Source organism: Mustela nigripes, chromosome 17 (assembly GCF_022355385.1).
Source record: "Mustela nigripes isolate SB6536 chromosome 17, MUSNIG.SB6536, whole genome shotgun sequence".
In the NCBI taxonomy this organism is placed as follows: Eukaryota; Metazoa; Chordata; class Mammalia; order Carnivora; family Mustelidae; genus Mustela; species Mustela nigripes.
The window spans coordinates 48,212,232-48,227,108 of record NC_081573.1 but is presented as its reverse complement, the minus strand read 5'-3'; the positions used below and the strand labels follow the sequence as shown (position 1 = coordinate 48,227,108).

The window sequence follows — 14,877 nt, the reverse complement described above, 5'->3', positions numbered from 1 at the left end:
GAACAACCAGACCCCTGCCTGACGGCGGGCGGTTGCCTACTCCATGTTCTAGTGATGTTATTCGGCCCACAGAGGGCAGGGTGCAGGGCCCAGTGGGGTGGGGGGCACCAGGAGAGCAAGGGGTCCCTGGGGGCAGCACTGGAAGGAAGGAGCTCAGTGTGGCGGTTGGGCAGGCACGGCCGAAAATCCATAGGAGTAGATGGAGTCAGAGACTTAGCTTTCTCACGTGTCACCATTTGGCTGAGGAAGCACCTCCACGGGTCTCGACACCCCCCACCCCAGTCCGTCTTGTTAACGCCGCCATCCTCGGCCCGGGGCTTGCATCTCCCAGGCCCGGATGGCTGCCTCGTGAGCTCCAGCCAGCGTGTCGGCGTCCCAGCCAGCAGGGGAGGGAGGCACACGGAGCGGAGAGGCCGGCCGCCTTGTGCCCAGGGGCTCCCATGAGTCCTCTGGGTGTGCGTGTCCGCTCCTTGGGTGGGCGTGGAACGCATCTTCTGGCCGTTCCTGGCTCCACAGGCGCCCAGGCCGTGGGGAGGACACTGCCGGTGGGATTGCCAGAGGAGGCCTCTCAGAGGACACCGTGTGGGCTGTTGCCAGGGGGCTGGGCCGAGGGATAGGGCCCTGGGGGCAGCACCCTTGGCTCCACACCGGCCTGCCTGTGCATTGTACCCCCAAGTCCATCCGCGTGTGAGAAAGAGGCTGACCGAAGAGGGAGCTCCTAGCCCACTCTCGGCCGAGACAGGAGCAGCCTCTTTTTGCCTTTGGCCTGTGTCTTTCCATGCCCACGTCCCTTGAAGATTTGGGGAGTGGAATTTCTGGGAGCCCAGAAGCAGAGGAGGCATCCCATATACTTTGGAGGACCGGGTTGCCACACCCGCTCTCCCTGTCCCCTCCATGGCTGTTCTTCATTCCAGCTCAGCCAGGAGGACCTTGAGAAACCCAGCCTGTGCCAGCAGGGAGGGCCCTCAGCCCGCCCAGCCCCGCTGCCCAGCTCAGCCCTCTGCAGAGGGGAGACCCCAGCAGCCAGCATGCCCCAGAAGCCCTGGCGGGAGAGGCCAGGTTCTGGGGCAGTAGCTGGCCCGTGGGAGAAGCTGCTGAACTCGGAGCATCCACTCCCTGCCACCCAGACCAGGCCTCGTGTTTGTGCCATGTCTCCTCTCGAGCCACCATGCCCGAAGAGACAGTGGCCGAGTGGTTGCTCCCCCCATGGCCCTGAGCCTCTGTTCTCAGGGTGTGTCCAGGGCTAATGGGGGCGCCTGCCCTTGGGGCACAGCATGGCGACCAGGAGACTCGGCCAGGGATCAGGCTGACTGGCTGAGAGGAGGTGCCTGGACCCTGGTCACCAGGGTCACTAGCTCACACTTCCTGCCCTGCTTGCTCCTTCAGCTGCCTGGCAAGAGCCTGGCCAGTGGCAGAAGCACCCCACGCTGGACTGGAAGAGCCCAGATAGGCCATTCCCAAGGTGGCTTTAGGGAGAGAAGCAGAGCCCTGCCTGGGAAACACCTACCCCATGGGGAGACCCAGAGAGCAGTGCCCAGCTGGAGAGCCTCAGGACAGGCCAGAGTCCATCCCCTGCACACTCACACTCAGTCACACACACACACACTCCACGCTTCACACACACCCCGGGGGGCATGCCCTATCCCTTTCCCACTTTCCTCCCTAAACCGACAGGCTGGTCCTGGTGCCCTAGTCCTTCCAAGCACTGGAAGCCCGTGGGCCAGGAAACAGCAGTGGGAGCATGTGCTGGGCTGTGGACCGGAGCCCACAATTTGGCTGTGGGTTCTGTGACCCTCCCAGGTGAGGCTCTGGCTCTCAGGGGACATCTGGGCTCAGCTGGCTGGGCCCAGTGGTAGTGCTGCTCGGGACTGTGTCCTGAGGGCCCTGGCCTGGCGGGTTGGCCTCCCCTGCGAAGCCTTGTTTTTCCTGGTCTAGGCAGCCTCGAGAGCTTCTGCTTTTATGTTCTGATCATGAAAGCAGTGCTCATTTGTCTTAGAAAACATATACTCTAGAAAAAGTTTGGAGACGGGCACCTGGTAGCTCAGTTGATTAAGTGTCTGCCCTTGGCTCAGGTCCTGATCCCAGGGTCCTGGGATCGAGCCCCGTGTTGGGCTCCCTGCTCAGTGCAGAGTCTGCTTCTCCCTCTCCCCTTGCTTCCTGCTCGTACTCTGTTTCTAGCTCTCTCAAATCAGTAAATTAAGTCTTATAAAGAAAAGAAAAAGCCTGGAAAGGAGATTGCCCAGTCAAGAGGTGATCAGTGGAAATTTGGGCACATTTTATCTTTGCATATTTTTTATGTCTTAAACAGATTTGTATGCAGACTTTTGCATTTTTGAGACTGTAAGTCCCACAGGTGGCAGAAGCATTTTCTTGGGTCCTTAAGGTGATTGTAATGGGCACCTCAGATTTGTTGTGTTGCCCCTCCCCTTGGGGCGGGCTCCAGGAGGTTTCTGATCGCAGGGTCTGGATTACAGCGAGGCAGTAAGTGTCTCGGTACAGGCCTCTTCGTCCACATTTCCGGGTTGTGCGTTCGTAAACCTTGTGCTGCTCCTCAGAAGTCTGGGAAACACAGGCTCTTAGTTCGGGGGGTAGAGGTGAGGTTGGGTGAGGAGGGACCCTGCCAGGACAGTGGGTGGGGTGGGAGGTCCTGCCCCCCAGGAAGCCCGGGGCGAGTGATGCTGCTGGCCAGGAGGGGAAGGGTCAGATGCCAGGAGCCTGGGGCCCAGTGGCATGTGTGGCTGGGGAGAGGGCACCCCCACACCACTGCATTAGCACCTTCCAGGCTGGGGCGTAGCCAGAGGGATGCTGACGGCAGAAGCAGATGGGGCCCCCAGAGAGGGACGTGTTTTGTGAGGTCGCTTGTGGGGGAGTGCCTCTGGGTTAGGGGCCGCAGCTGTGCCGAGGGGACAGCTGTGGTGCTGGGTCAGGCGCCTGGACAGACACAGCTGAGCTCAGTCCTGTACCTCCTGGGAGTCCAGGAGCTTGGAAGCGACCCGTGTCCAGCACGTCCCTCAGTCTGGGTGAGAGGTTAGATTGTCACCTACTCGGTCCCATAGCACTCCAGCAGTGCTCCAGAGGAAGATGCCGAGGCTTCTAGAGGGGAGTGGGCCAGAGCCGGAGCCATTCTGGGTCACATGGGGTCACGTCCACTCTGCAGAAAGGGGGAGACCAGTAGCTGAGCGGCCTGGAGGGGGCCGGCCGGCCCAGGTAGAAGGTGGCAGAGTGTGTGGCCTTTCCCAGTAGGGTCTCTGGGCTCACCCCTGCTCTCTGCATACACCCAGCCCAGCTTGGGTCTCGTGTGTGTCTTTGTGTGTTCTCTCTCTGTTGAGATGTGTCTGTGTGGGAGCTTGAGGGCCTTCGGTCAGGAGTTCTGTGTGTCCTCCCAGGCTCTGGCTGTGTCACCCAGCCCCCGGGGATCTCGGGGGCCTGCTCATGGGGCCTCAGGTGCAGAGTGGGGCAGCCTGTGATTAGCGGGCTCAGCAGCTCTCTGGAGAGTAGGTTTCTCTGACAAGCTTCTCCTCACCGGGGGCTGCCTTCCCGCTTCCTTCTGATGAGAGCACTTGCTGGCCTATCCAGCTGCTTCCTGTCACGGCTCGGCGCAGCAGTGGATGGCAGGCTGCCGACGGCCCAGGCCCAGGGTCCGGCCCCAGAGCCCCTCCGCCGGTGCTCCCCACTGGCTCTGTCGTCGAGACGCACTGTGGGGGCTCTTCGTGGGGCATCTGCTGTCTGCGGGGCCTGGAGACGCCTCGGGTCTCACCCCAAAGCTCTGCCAACCGGCCACGTCCCGCTAGCCCCCGCCTGCCCCGCCTGTCCTGTTGTTGGCAGGTTCTAGTGGCTAAAAATAGCTCTGGAGGAGACTCAAGTCTGGGGCTCCAGGAGGGAGATGAGTCTGGGGAGGGCCGCCAGCTCCACTCCCAGACACGCTGGGGGTGGGGTGTGGTGGGCGGGGAATTACCCCCCCCCCCCGGCACTCACCCCAGCAGCTAACTGTCTGCCGGGCTGCCTGGGAGGAGGGCACAGGCCTCATCAGCGGAGGCCGTGCCAAGCCCGGGGCTGTGCAGAAAAGTGCCCACACCCCAGGCCTGGGGTGCTCTGCTGCTCTCAGAGTAACCAGTGCCTGCAGATCCACAGGACACGGATGTGGGGGGCCCGCTGTCAGTGCCGTGGGGCCCGCTGCAGGCCCGGGATGCCGGGTTCTGGGAGCACCGAGCCCGAGGGCCAGCCCTGCTGCCCCCAGGGATGTGTGGGGAGGTCCTGAGTCAACTCTGTTCCCGACATCCCCTTTGACTAGGGAACAAAAGGCCTTTCTGTCCCAGAGCGCTTGAGCAGGGAGCCTTGTGGGGGAGGCATGCCCTGCCCTGCGCTGGGTTAGATCCTGCCAGCCCCTCCCACTGGGCAGTGGCTCCCAGACCCCACTTCAGCCAGGATGCGTGCCTGGAAAGAAGAGACTGTCGTGGGTCACTTTCGGCAGCTTGCTGTCTTGGATGCCAGGCCAGGGAAGGGTACCAGAGAGGGGAATGTGTTGGCCCCTTCTCAGAGCCAGCGTCCCCTGACTTAGGTCTTACCCTTGTTGGGTTAGAGATGGTCTGGGTGGCCCTCTGGGTGTGGTATGCTGGGGAGTGCAGGGTTCTTGGCTCTAGTCTTGACCCCTCCCTCACGCCCACGCCCAGCTTTCCAGCAGGGCCCAAGAACGGCCCTGAGTGGGAGTCCTTGGTGGGCCTGCCTTCAGGAGTCTTCCCAGGATGTGCTCAGTGGCTGAGGGCAGGGGCACCAGCTTCTGGAGGCACCACGCCCCAGCCATTGGGACCTCCTGCAGGCTACCTCTAGCTGGCACAGCCTGGCACCATCGTCTCTGTTTGTCCCCCCAAGTTGGGAGGGGGCAGCTAGGAGGTGACATCAGGCAGGGCCATCTCAGTCCAGGGCAGACCCTCCTCTGGGACTTCCCAGGTCATCCAGCTGTAGACTACTGTCATTTCCTGGCTAGAACCAGACGACTCTGGACAAACCCTGGGGGTTCGTGTGCTCTCCAGATGCTGTATCACATCGAGGAAAGGGTCAAGAACACAGAGGATGAGAACGCCCTTGTCTCTCACTGGCCTCCAAGGCCACCCTCGGAGACCGCCCCTGTTGCGTAGACTCTCCCTGGGGACCTGACGGTGGGTCCTGGAAGATGGTTTCCAGGCTGGTGGTGACAGGTTGGTGACAGATGGCTCTTGCCCACAGGTGGTGGTGCCCACCCGTGTGGGCCAGGGCTATGTGTTTGAGGCCTCCCAGCCAGAGCAGGACGAGTACGACATCCCCCGCCACCTGCTGGCCCCAGGGCCCCAGGACATCTACGACGTGCCCCCTGCTCGGGGGCTGCTGCCCAGCCAGTATGGCCAAGAGGTAGGTACTGGGTCTAGGAGTTGGGGGCACCTTGGCCCAGCCCAGCTTAGGGAGCTGGGCTACCCCTGTCCCGGCCAGGGTTGTCCTGGGGTTGGTGCTGTGGTGGTTCTGCTCTTCCTGTACCCTCCGGTGGCCCTGGCAGGGGCACCTGTGTCACCACATCTTTTCTGCCTCAGGTCTACGACACACCACCCATGGCTGTCAAGGGTCCTAATGGCCGGGACCCATCACTGGATGTATACGATGTGCCCCCCAGTGTGGAGAAAGGCCTGCCGCTGTCCACCCACCACGCAGTAAGCAGTCGGGGGGGAGCTGGGACTGGTGTGTATACAGGGCTGGGTGCGACAGAGTGTGGGCCGGGGGTGGGGACCCACGTCTGCAGGCCCCGGCTCTGCTCCTCAGTCTGTGACAGAAGTGCAGACTGAGCGCTCCAGCCTCCACTTCCTCATCTCTACAAAGACCCCCCTCATGGGCCTTTCATGGGTTCTTGAGGGGATCACACAGGATATTAGCAAGGAGACCACAGAGTTCATTCTTCAAAGCAGGACCCTTCTGAGAGTGAGCGGGGACCAGGAATTATGAGGGAGCATCAGGAACAAACCATCACTGTCCTGGGTAAAGCAGGGTGTTGTCACCGTAAATACAACACACAGATCAGCCAGGTTCCTGGTGCACAGCAGAGACCACACGGGGGTGATGGGGGCGAGGTGGTGTCACAGCTGCCCTCTCAGCACGTGTTTGTAGCTGCACAGTGAACAAACTCCTGTAATCCTGGTCACAAACCTGTAAGTGGGTTCTCCCCTCTAACAGCTCAGCAGACAGGCACAGAGAGGTTGAGTCGCCTGCCTTAAGTCACACAGCCAGTAAGCGGTGGAGCTGGGATTCTGAGCTCAGGGCTGGCTCCAGAGTTGGGTTCTTAACCTTAACCTGTGTAGGTAGGAACCAGGACACCGGGTGCTGCATCTGTATGAGTGGCCCAGTCCTGCCCCGGGGGCTCCATCTGGGCAGGTGGATAGGCAGCCTTGACCGATCCTCTGCCCACCAGGTGTATGATGTCCCTCCATCCGTGAGCAAGGACGTGCCCGATGGCCCACTGCTCCGTGAGGAGACCTACGATGTGCCCCCCGCCTTCGCCAAGGCCAAGCCCTTCGACCCGACCCGCCACCCTCTGGTCCTGGCCACGCCACCCCCGGACTCGCTGGCAGCCGAGGACGTGTACGATGTGCCCCCGCCCGCTCCTGACCTCTACGACGTGCCCCCCGGCTTGCGGCGGCCCGGCCCCGGCCCCCTCTACGACGTGCCCCGCGAACGGCTCCTCCCCGCCGAGGCGGCCGACGGCAGCGTGGCCGACGACAGCGTGTATGCGGTGCCGCCGCCCGCAGAGCGAGAGCCCCCGAGCGAGGCCAAGCGGCTGTCAGCCTCCAGCACCGGCAGCACACGCAGCAGCCAGTCAGCCTCCTCCCTGGAGGCCGCTGGGCCGGGCCGCGAGCCGCTGGAACTGGAGGTGGCGGTGGAGGCCCTGGCGCGACTGCAGCAGGCTGTGAGCACCACCGTCGCCCAGCTGCTGGACCTGGCGGGCAGCGCAGGCACCGGCGGGGGCTGGCGCTGCGCCCCCGAGCCCCAGGAGCTGACGGGGCAGGACCTGCGGGCCGCCGTGGCCGCCGTGCAGGGCGCCGTCCACGAGCTGCTGGAGTTCGCCCGCGGCGCCATAGGCAATGCCGCGCACACGTCGGACCGCACGCTGCACGCTAAGCTTAGCCGGCAGCTGCAGAAGATGGAGGATGTGTACCAGACGCTGGTGGCCCACGGGCAGGCTCTCGAGGGGGGCCGCGGAGGCGCGGGGACCACTCCCGAAGACGTGGACCGCCTGGTGGCCTGCTCGCGGGCTGTGCCCGAGGACGCCAAGCAGCTGGCCTCTTTCTTGCACGGCAATGCCTCACTGCTCTTCAGACGGACCAAGGCCCCCGTTGGGGGGCCAGAGGGGGGCGGCCCCCTGCACCCCAACCCCATCGACAAGGCCAGCAGCATCCAGTCCCGGCCCCTGCCCTCACCCCCTAAGTTCACCTCGCAGGACTCCCCGGATGGGCAGTATGAGAACAGTGAGGGGGGCTGGATGGAGGATTACGACTACGTGCACCTGCAGGTAAGTGCCGGCCCTGTGCCGGCTCCCAGGGGAGCCTCCTGGGGAAGCCTGCTGGCCTCCTCAGGTCTCTAAGTTTTCTAACCCTGTCCTGGGCACCTTGATCCCCTCCACACGGAGTCTTCCTGTGGCCAAAAGAAGAATTTGGGCCCCAGTAGGCCTCAGTGAGTCCCTGTGCCCACTCTCTGACCTTCCAGGCCAGATGCAACCCCCGCCCAGACCCAGTCCTCTACCCGCCTCAGGCCTTTGGGCTGACGTGGCCATGTCATCAGAGGCCCTGCAGTGCCAGCCAAGAACGACCCTTGAGCACTTGCAGGGCTGAGCTGCTCCAGTGAGCAGGACAGAAGCAGCTCTCTTGTGTGTGGGGAGAGGGATTTTGAAGTATAAACAAAAACAAAGATTGTTACAGGCATTGGGAAAGAAAGAAAACCAGGAGATGGGAAGGTGGGCCTCTGAGCACAGAGACCCGGATGCCAACCGAGTACCCCAGTAGGGAGCATTTCAGGTTGAGTCAGCAGGTGCCAAGGCCCAGTGGTCAGGAATGGATGAACAGGCCCTGTATGCCAAGGGGAAGGGTTTGAATGTGATTCCTGGTACGGGAGCCGGGGCAGGGAGGATGGCCTGGCCACCTGGGGGGGCCCGCAGTTGGTGGAAGGGGCCTGGAGCGCACCCTCCTGGGAGGCTGTTCCTGCTGCGAGCCTGGGTCTGGCATGCAGTGCCACCTGGTGGCTGCCGACAGGGCCTTGCGCTCCCCCAGGCCCATGGGGCTCCTGACTCAGTCCAGTCCTTGTGCCTTGCCTCCAGGGGAAGGAAGAGTTTGAGAAAACCCAGAAAGAGCTGCTGGAAAAGGGCAACATCATGCGGCAGGGGAAGGGCCAGCTGGAGCTGCAGCAGGTAAGCATGCCTTCTCTGGGCTGGGGCGGGGGAGCCCAGCAGCCCCTCTGGAGCCGAGCCTCCCACCGCCCTCCCTGCCACAGGACTGTCTCCGTGCGTCTGGTGGATTTCTGTGTGTTATTATCAGAGTGATCGTGGTAGACATGGGAACACAGAGAAAAGTGTAAAAAGGCAGGAAACAAGGCCCCTGAAGCAGTGGGGGTACCCTGGGGCTCGTTTGTAGCTCTGCTCCTGCGTCCAGAGTAGCCTCTATGTTTTCATGTTCTTGAGTTTGTGAGCAGGAACATGTGTTTTTTGTTTGTTTTTTTTTTTAAAGATTTTATTTATTTATTTGACAGACATCACAAGTAGGCAGAGAGGTAGGCAGAGAGGGGGGGCGGTGAAGCAGGCTCCCTGCTGAGCAGAGAGCCCTAGGTGGGGCTCGATCCCAGGACCCCGGGATGACAACCTGAGGCAAAGGCAGAGGCTTTAACCCACTGAGCGACCCAGGCGCCCCAGAACATCTGCTTTTATTTCAAAATTGTCCCATGGCATTAAACATTCTTCCTCAGTTGTTTTTAAAGGTCATGGGACATGTCTGAGTATTAAATGCTTACATCATACCCAGTTTCCCTGATTATAATGGTACTGCTGTACTTGTGTGCAGATATAGAATTTCTTCATACTTCAGATCATTTCCTAAGGGTAGGAAAGGGATTATAAAAATAAATTAATAAATAAGGTACCTTTATTCTGATTATGAAGATGGAAAAAAAAATACAGACAAGCATGATGTAAGCACAGAAAAATCACCTATCAGATTTTCGGCACCTCGCACCCCACCCCCGCCCCGGGCATGGGGCGGATGGCAGAGCCAGGAGAGCTTCCCAGCTCCACCCTGGCCCCTGCAGAGCACCATTGGCCCAGCTATAAGGTACAGACCATAGTGGGTCCATCTCAGGGTCATTGTGAGAATTAAGGGAGGGAAGAGCAGAAGCCTGGCCCATGGAACATACTCTGTAAAGGGATAAAAGTTCATAATTAGAGGTATCTCCATCCATCCATCCATCCGTCCATCCATCATCTGTCTGATGTATGGAATCTCCACTAGTTTAAGAAATGGACATGCGCTTTATCAAACTCTGTGACTTCTCTGGACTGTGCCAGCATTTATTTATCTGGTCCCCTGTTGGTGGGACATTTCAGGTATTCCCAGAATTGCTTTCATGAACAGCACTTCACCGACCTGCTTGATCCCAAAGGTAAATTACTAAAAGCTGGAAGAAGAGATAGGAATATACATGAAAAGCTCTAGAAAGGTCGAGTGCCCTTCGGCCAGGGACCTAAAGCACCACTACGGTACAGGCTCATCAATTGTAGACACGTAGGGCGCCTGGGTGGCTCAGTGGGTTAAAGCCTCTGCCTTCAGCTTAGGTCATGATCTCAGGGTCCTGAGATCGAGTCCCGCATCGGGCTCTCTGCTCAGCAGGGAGCCTGCTTCCTTCTCTCTCTGCCTGCCTCTCTGCCTACTTGTGATTTGTCTCTGCCAAAGAAATAAATAAAGTTTAAAAAAATTAAAAAAAAATGTAGACAGGGGCACCTGGGTGGCTCAGTGGGTTATGCCTCTGCCTTCGGCTCAGGTCATGATCCCAGGGTCCTGGGATCGAGCCCCACATCGGGCTTCCTGCTCTGCGGGTAGCCTGCTTCCTCCTCTCTCTCTGCCTACTTGTGATCTCTGTCAGATAAATAAAGAAAAAATCTAAAAAAAAAAAAAAAAAAAATGTAGACACGTGTGTTGGTTGTCCCCACCCCAGAATATTGCTTGAATAAATAAAACAAATAATACAGTAAAATCTTAGATAGCTATTAAGAATTGTCAAAGAATGGGGCCCCTGGGTGGCTCAGTGGGTTAAGCCTCTCCCTTCGGCTCAAGTCATGATCTCAGGGTCCTGGGACCAAGCCCGGCATGGGGCTCTCTGCTCAGTGGGGAGCCTGCTTCCTCCTCTCTCTCTGCCTGCCTTTGTGCCTACTTGTGATCTCTCTCTCTCTTTGTCAAATAAATGAATAAAGTCTTAAAAAAAGAATTGTCAAAGAATGGAAAAGAGTTCGAACTGAAAGTGAGTGTGCATCCTCTCCCTGGCTGAGGGGGCCAAATGGTGAGTCTCCCCAGGTTGCCACCGATTGGTTTTTTTTTTTTTTTTTTTTTAAGATTTATTTATTTATTTATTTGACAGAGAGAAATCACAAGTAGATGGAGAGGCAGGCAGCGAGAGAGAGAGAGGGAAGCAGGCTCCCTGCTGAGCAGAGAGCCCGATGCGGGACTCGATCCCAGGACCCCTGAGATCATGACCTGAGCCGAAGGCAGCGGCTTAACCCACTGAGCCACCCAGGCGCCCCGTTGCCACCGATTGTTTCGGGGATGAGGAAGGCGCAAGTCCATGCTGGTTTTGCTAATTAAATGAAGGCTTGAAATCTTGGATGAAACAGAACTTATCTGTGCCTGAGCCTGTGCACAGCTGATCACAGCCCCGCAGGCCCCTGGTCAGTCAGCTCAGTCCACAAGGGCAGCTTGCATGGCGGGGGCTGCCGTCGTGGAGAGCCCCTCTCCCCCTGCGCTGACACAGACCAGCTGACAGCGGGCCCCTGCCCTCTGGCTCGGGGCTGGAAGGGCGGCCATAAAACAGTCGGCCCTCAAACACCGTGGATGTGAACTGCATGGATCCACTTGGAGCTGGATTTTTGTTTTAATAAGTACATTGGAGAAGTATTTTAGAGACTAAGACAGTTTGAAAAAACATGCAGATGGACCATGTAGCCTAGAAATACTCAAAAAATTATGTATTGTAAGAAAACAGCATTTGGTACAAGTAACAAGTTTTACAAATACCATGACCTTTCTTTTTTTCTTTTTTTTTAAGATTTTATTTTAAGTAATCGCTACTGTGGGACTCAGACTCACAACTCTGCAATCGAGAGTTGCACGCTCTCCTAGCTAAGCCAGCCAGGCACACCCCGCTACATCTCTTCTGTTTAAAGTTTTTATAATGGAAAATTGAATTCCCTTATAAAACTGAAGAAGGCAGTCCCCTGGGTGCATTCACCCACTCCCAGCCCCTCTCGGGACGGCTGCTAAGCTGGGTATCTGGCAGCCTTACCCCGCAAACCATGTTGGAGACGTTACAGCCTTTCGTCTGCAAATACTTGTGTTTGGTTCTAAAAGATAACAGACCTGGATTATATTCTACCAGGGGTGACTTCCGGGGACCCGAGATACCAGCGGACAGCTGTCTTGTTTTCTGCTTGTTGGTGTATTTGAAGTTTTTCTTTTTTAAGAATTGATTAATTTATTTAAAGTGTGATTGGGGGCAGGGGTAGAGGGAGAGAATCAGGCAGACTCCCTGCTGAGCACATTCTACACAGGGCTCAATCCCGTGACCCCAAGATCATGACCTGAGCCCAAATCAAGAGTCAGATGCTTAACTGACTGAGCCACCCAGGTGTCCCGATTTGAATCTTTTTACAATGTATATGTTAAAGACAAAATGTGGGGCTTTTAAAATTCATTGTGAAGTATGGATAGGTTCCTAGGAAGCCGCAGAGAGTATAAAGCAGGTCCGAGTCCCCTTCACGCACTTTCCCGCAGTGATTGCTTCCCGATTACGTAAGCAGAGACTGACGTCCCCAACCACGGCAGCTGCTCATTTGTTCTGTGTCGATCATTTCATGGTTTCCAAAATGTTACAAAATGGAATTCTACCTTTTGAGATAGGCAGAAGTTACTGGCGAGTGTCGGGAGGCCGCTGCGGACGCATGCTTTGCCTGTGGCCTAGAGACCGCGCCTGTCCCCGCTCCCGCTGGGAGCCGTCCCGTTCTCTTTCTCGGTGTGGTGCAGCCGCGGTTCTCACTCTGCTCTCCCTCTGCTGCAGCTGAAGCAGTTCGAGCGGCTGGAGCAGGAGGTGTCCCGGCCCATCGAGCACGACCTGGCCAACTGGACCCCAGCGCAGCCACTGGCCCCAGGGCGGACAGGCAGCCTGGGGTCCTCGGACCGGCAGCTGCTGCTCTTCTACCTGGAGCAGTGCGAGGCCAACCTGACCACCCTCACCAATGCGGTGGACGCCTTCTTCACTGCCGTGGCCACCAACCAGCCCCCCAAGATCTTCGTGGCACACAGCAAGTTTGTCATCCTCAGCGCCCACAAGCTGGTGTTCATCGGGGACACGCTGTCGCGGCAGGCCAAGGCGGCCGACGTGCGCAGCCAGGTGACCCACTACAGCAACCTACTGTGTGACCTTCTGCGTGGCATCGTGGCCACGACCAAGGCCGCTGCCCTGCAGTACCCGTCCCCCGCCGCCGCCCAGGACATGGTGGACAGGGTCAAGGAGTTGGGCCACAGCACCCAGCAGTTCCGCCGGGTCCTGGGCCAGCTGGCGGCAGCCTGAGAGCCCGTGATGGAGGGATGGGGTCGGGAGGACGACACCTGCCCCGAGAGAGTTGCCGTGCTGTAGGCGTGGGGACAGGCACCCCAGCTCTGCCCAGGCCTGGTGCCCCAGACTGTCCAGGGATTTGTACATATTTATGACGGGGCAGGATATGGGACAGCATTTCCTCAGCAGAGCCCAAGCAGAGCTGGGCCCCCGGGAGACAAGGCTGAGGAGTAGGCTGGGGTCTTCCTGCATACACGGCGCCGGGGCCCAAAGACCCCTCGATCCCCATGGCCTCAGAGGACCCCTTGAGCTGATCCTAGCCCCGCTGGGGGGCCCTGCCCCTCGCTCCCCCACACCACAAGCGCCACTGTACCAGGAGAAAAACTCTAAAACACTATTTTTCATTATTGATTTTCCAATCATTTGACTAATAGTCGACATTTAAATAAAATTTTAAAAATGGGAAGCCTCTGGTGTGAGGTGTGAGAGCCAACAGGCCTCATGGATGCAGGCAGGGGTGTCCTTGCTCTCGGATGCCACAGACAGAGGGGATTTGGGGTGAAGTTGTGGGAAGCTTCTTGGGAGGGTGAAGACCAAGTGGGTCCTTTCAGGAGCCAGGCTAAGGACATGAGGCCAGGGATCTCCTCCAAGGTGGGGGTAGGTCTGCCATGACCCCGAGACCTTGAGAGCCAAGGCTGCTGGAGAGAAGCTGAGTCATCCTCAAACAGCAGGGCGCGATGGCCGAGGAGGGGCGCGCCCGTGGCCAGGTCGGCGGGAAGCCAGCACGGACTGAAGCAGCTCCCGGAACACACTGGGCTCCACTGGGGCCTACGCTCCAAGGCAGAGAACCCGTGGAGGACACCACAGAAACTTGTTTTCACAGACCTCACCCAGAGCTTTGCTCTTAGAAGCTCATAATTTCACCCAGGGACTTACTCCGGAGCGTCTTCCTTGAATTACACATAGACTTGGCCTCTACGTTGGGACTTGGGGATCCACAGGGCCCTTACCCTGGGTTTCAGGAACTGCTGCTCCTACCCTGACTGTTCTGCCCGTCACCTTGGGCCGTGGTCTCCTACCCCTAAGAAGAAGGGCAGGATCTGTCAACCCTCCCCAGCGGGGACCCCAGTGAAGGCCCCCATCCTCCAGCCCCTCAGCACCCTGGCGAGGACACAGACGGCAAAAGGCATGTGGTTGCTCTCAGGGTTTTATTTGGGTTTTGCAGGAGTTGGGGGGTGAGGCAGGGGTTCAGTTGGCCTGCAGAACCTCACGAACCCAGGGAATGAACTTGGTGACGCGGGTGTACACCCCTGGTGAGAATGGGTTGCACCAGCTACTGCCCCAGGATACGACGCCCACCAGGGTCCAAACTCCGTCATTCTGGCAGACCAGGGGGCCCCCAGAGTCGCCCTGCAGGAGGATAAAGGACTGGTTTCCAAGCCCGAAGTGGGGTGCCAAGGCCCCAGTGTGCCCTGACCTGCCCCAGCCCAGGTTCAGTGCAGAAAAATGACACGCCTGGGCACAGTGACTGAGCAGGAGACCCTTCAATGTGGGTCCCATGGCAGCCCCAGCTCCGTCACCAACTCCAGAGGGCCTGGGGCAGGTGGACAACCCTCTGACCTGGCCAGTGCCTGTGCAATGGGCTACAAACTCCCGGCTCCCGGGGGCTGGCGTGAGGGGGCTAAGGCCTGCAGCACGCCCAGGCCAGAGAGAGCCCTTGGGCAGAGGCCCCTGTTTCTGCAGGTCCAGGTCTGGGCTGGGGTCTGGGCAGCTGGCCGGAGCGAAGGAGCCAAGACACGCGCAGAGAGGACCTGCCCTCTGGGCTGAGCAGGGGTGGCATGAGGTCCGACGGGGAGCACCAGGGTGGCAGAGCCGGGCCATACCGAGCAGGAGGACACGCCGCTGGCACCCGCGCAAACCATCACATTCGTGATCCTGCTGCCCCAGAACTTCATGCAGTCGGCGTTGGACAGGAGGGGCAGGGCCGCCTGCTGCAGCTTGTCGGGGGTCTTGTAGGCTGGAGGGACACAGCAGGCCCGGAGGGGTCAGGGCCTC

General features: G+C 58.9%; 1 protein-coding gene across 3 annotated transcripts in view; it reads left to right on the top strand.

The window, feature by feature from the left end:
- BCAR1 (BCAR1 scaffold protein, Cas family member) overlaps positions 1 to 13,288 on the top strand; it is a 35,839-nt gene extending 22,551 nt beyond the window's left edge. For all 3 annotated transcript variants that reach the window (XM_059383127.1, XM_059383128.1, XM_059383126.1), the window contains exons 3-7: positions 5,224 to 5,385; positions 5,562 to 5,678; positions 6,431 to 7,528; positions 8,330 to 8,419; positions 12,325 to 13,288. In XM_059383127.1, coding sequence (XP_059239110.1) covers positions 5,224 to 5,385; positions 5,562 to 5,678; positions 6,431 to 7,528; positions 8,330 to 8,419; positions 12,325 to 12,837 — 1,980 coding nt within the window. In that variant the 3' untranslated portion in view covers positions 12,838 to 13,288. The remainder of the gene's footprint in view (positions 1 to 5,223; positions 5,386 to 5,561; positions 5,679 to 6,430; positions 7,529 to 8,329; positions 8,420 to 12,324) is intronic.
- Positions 13,289 to 14,877: the final 1,589 nt, after the last annotated feature.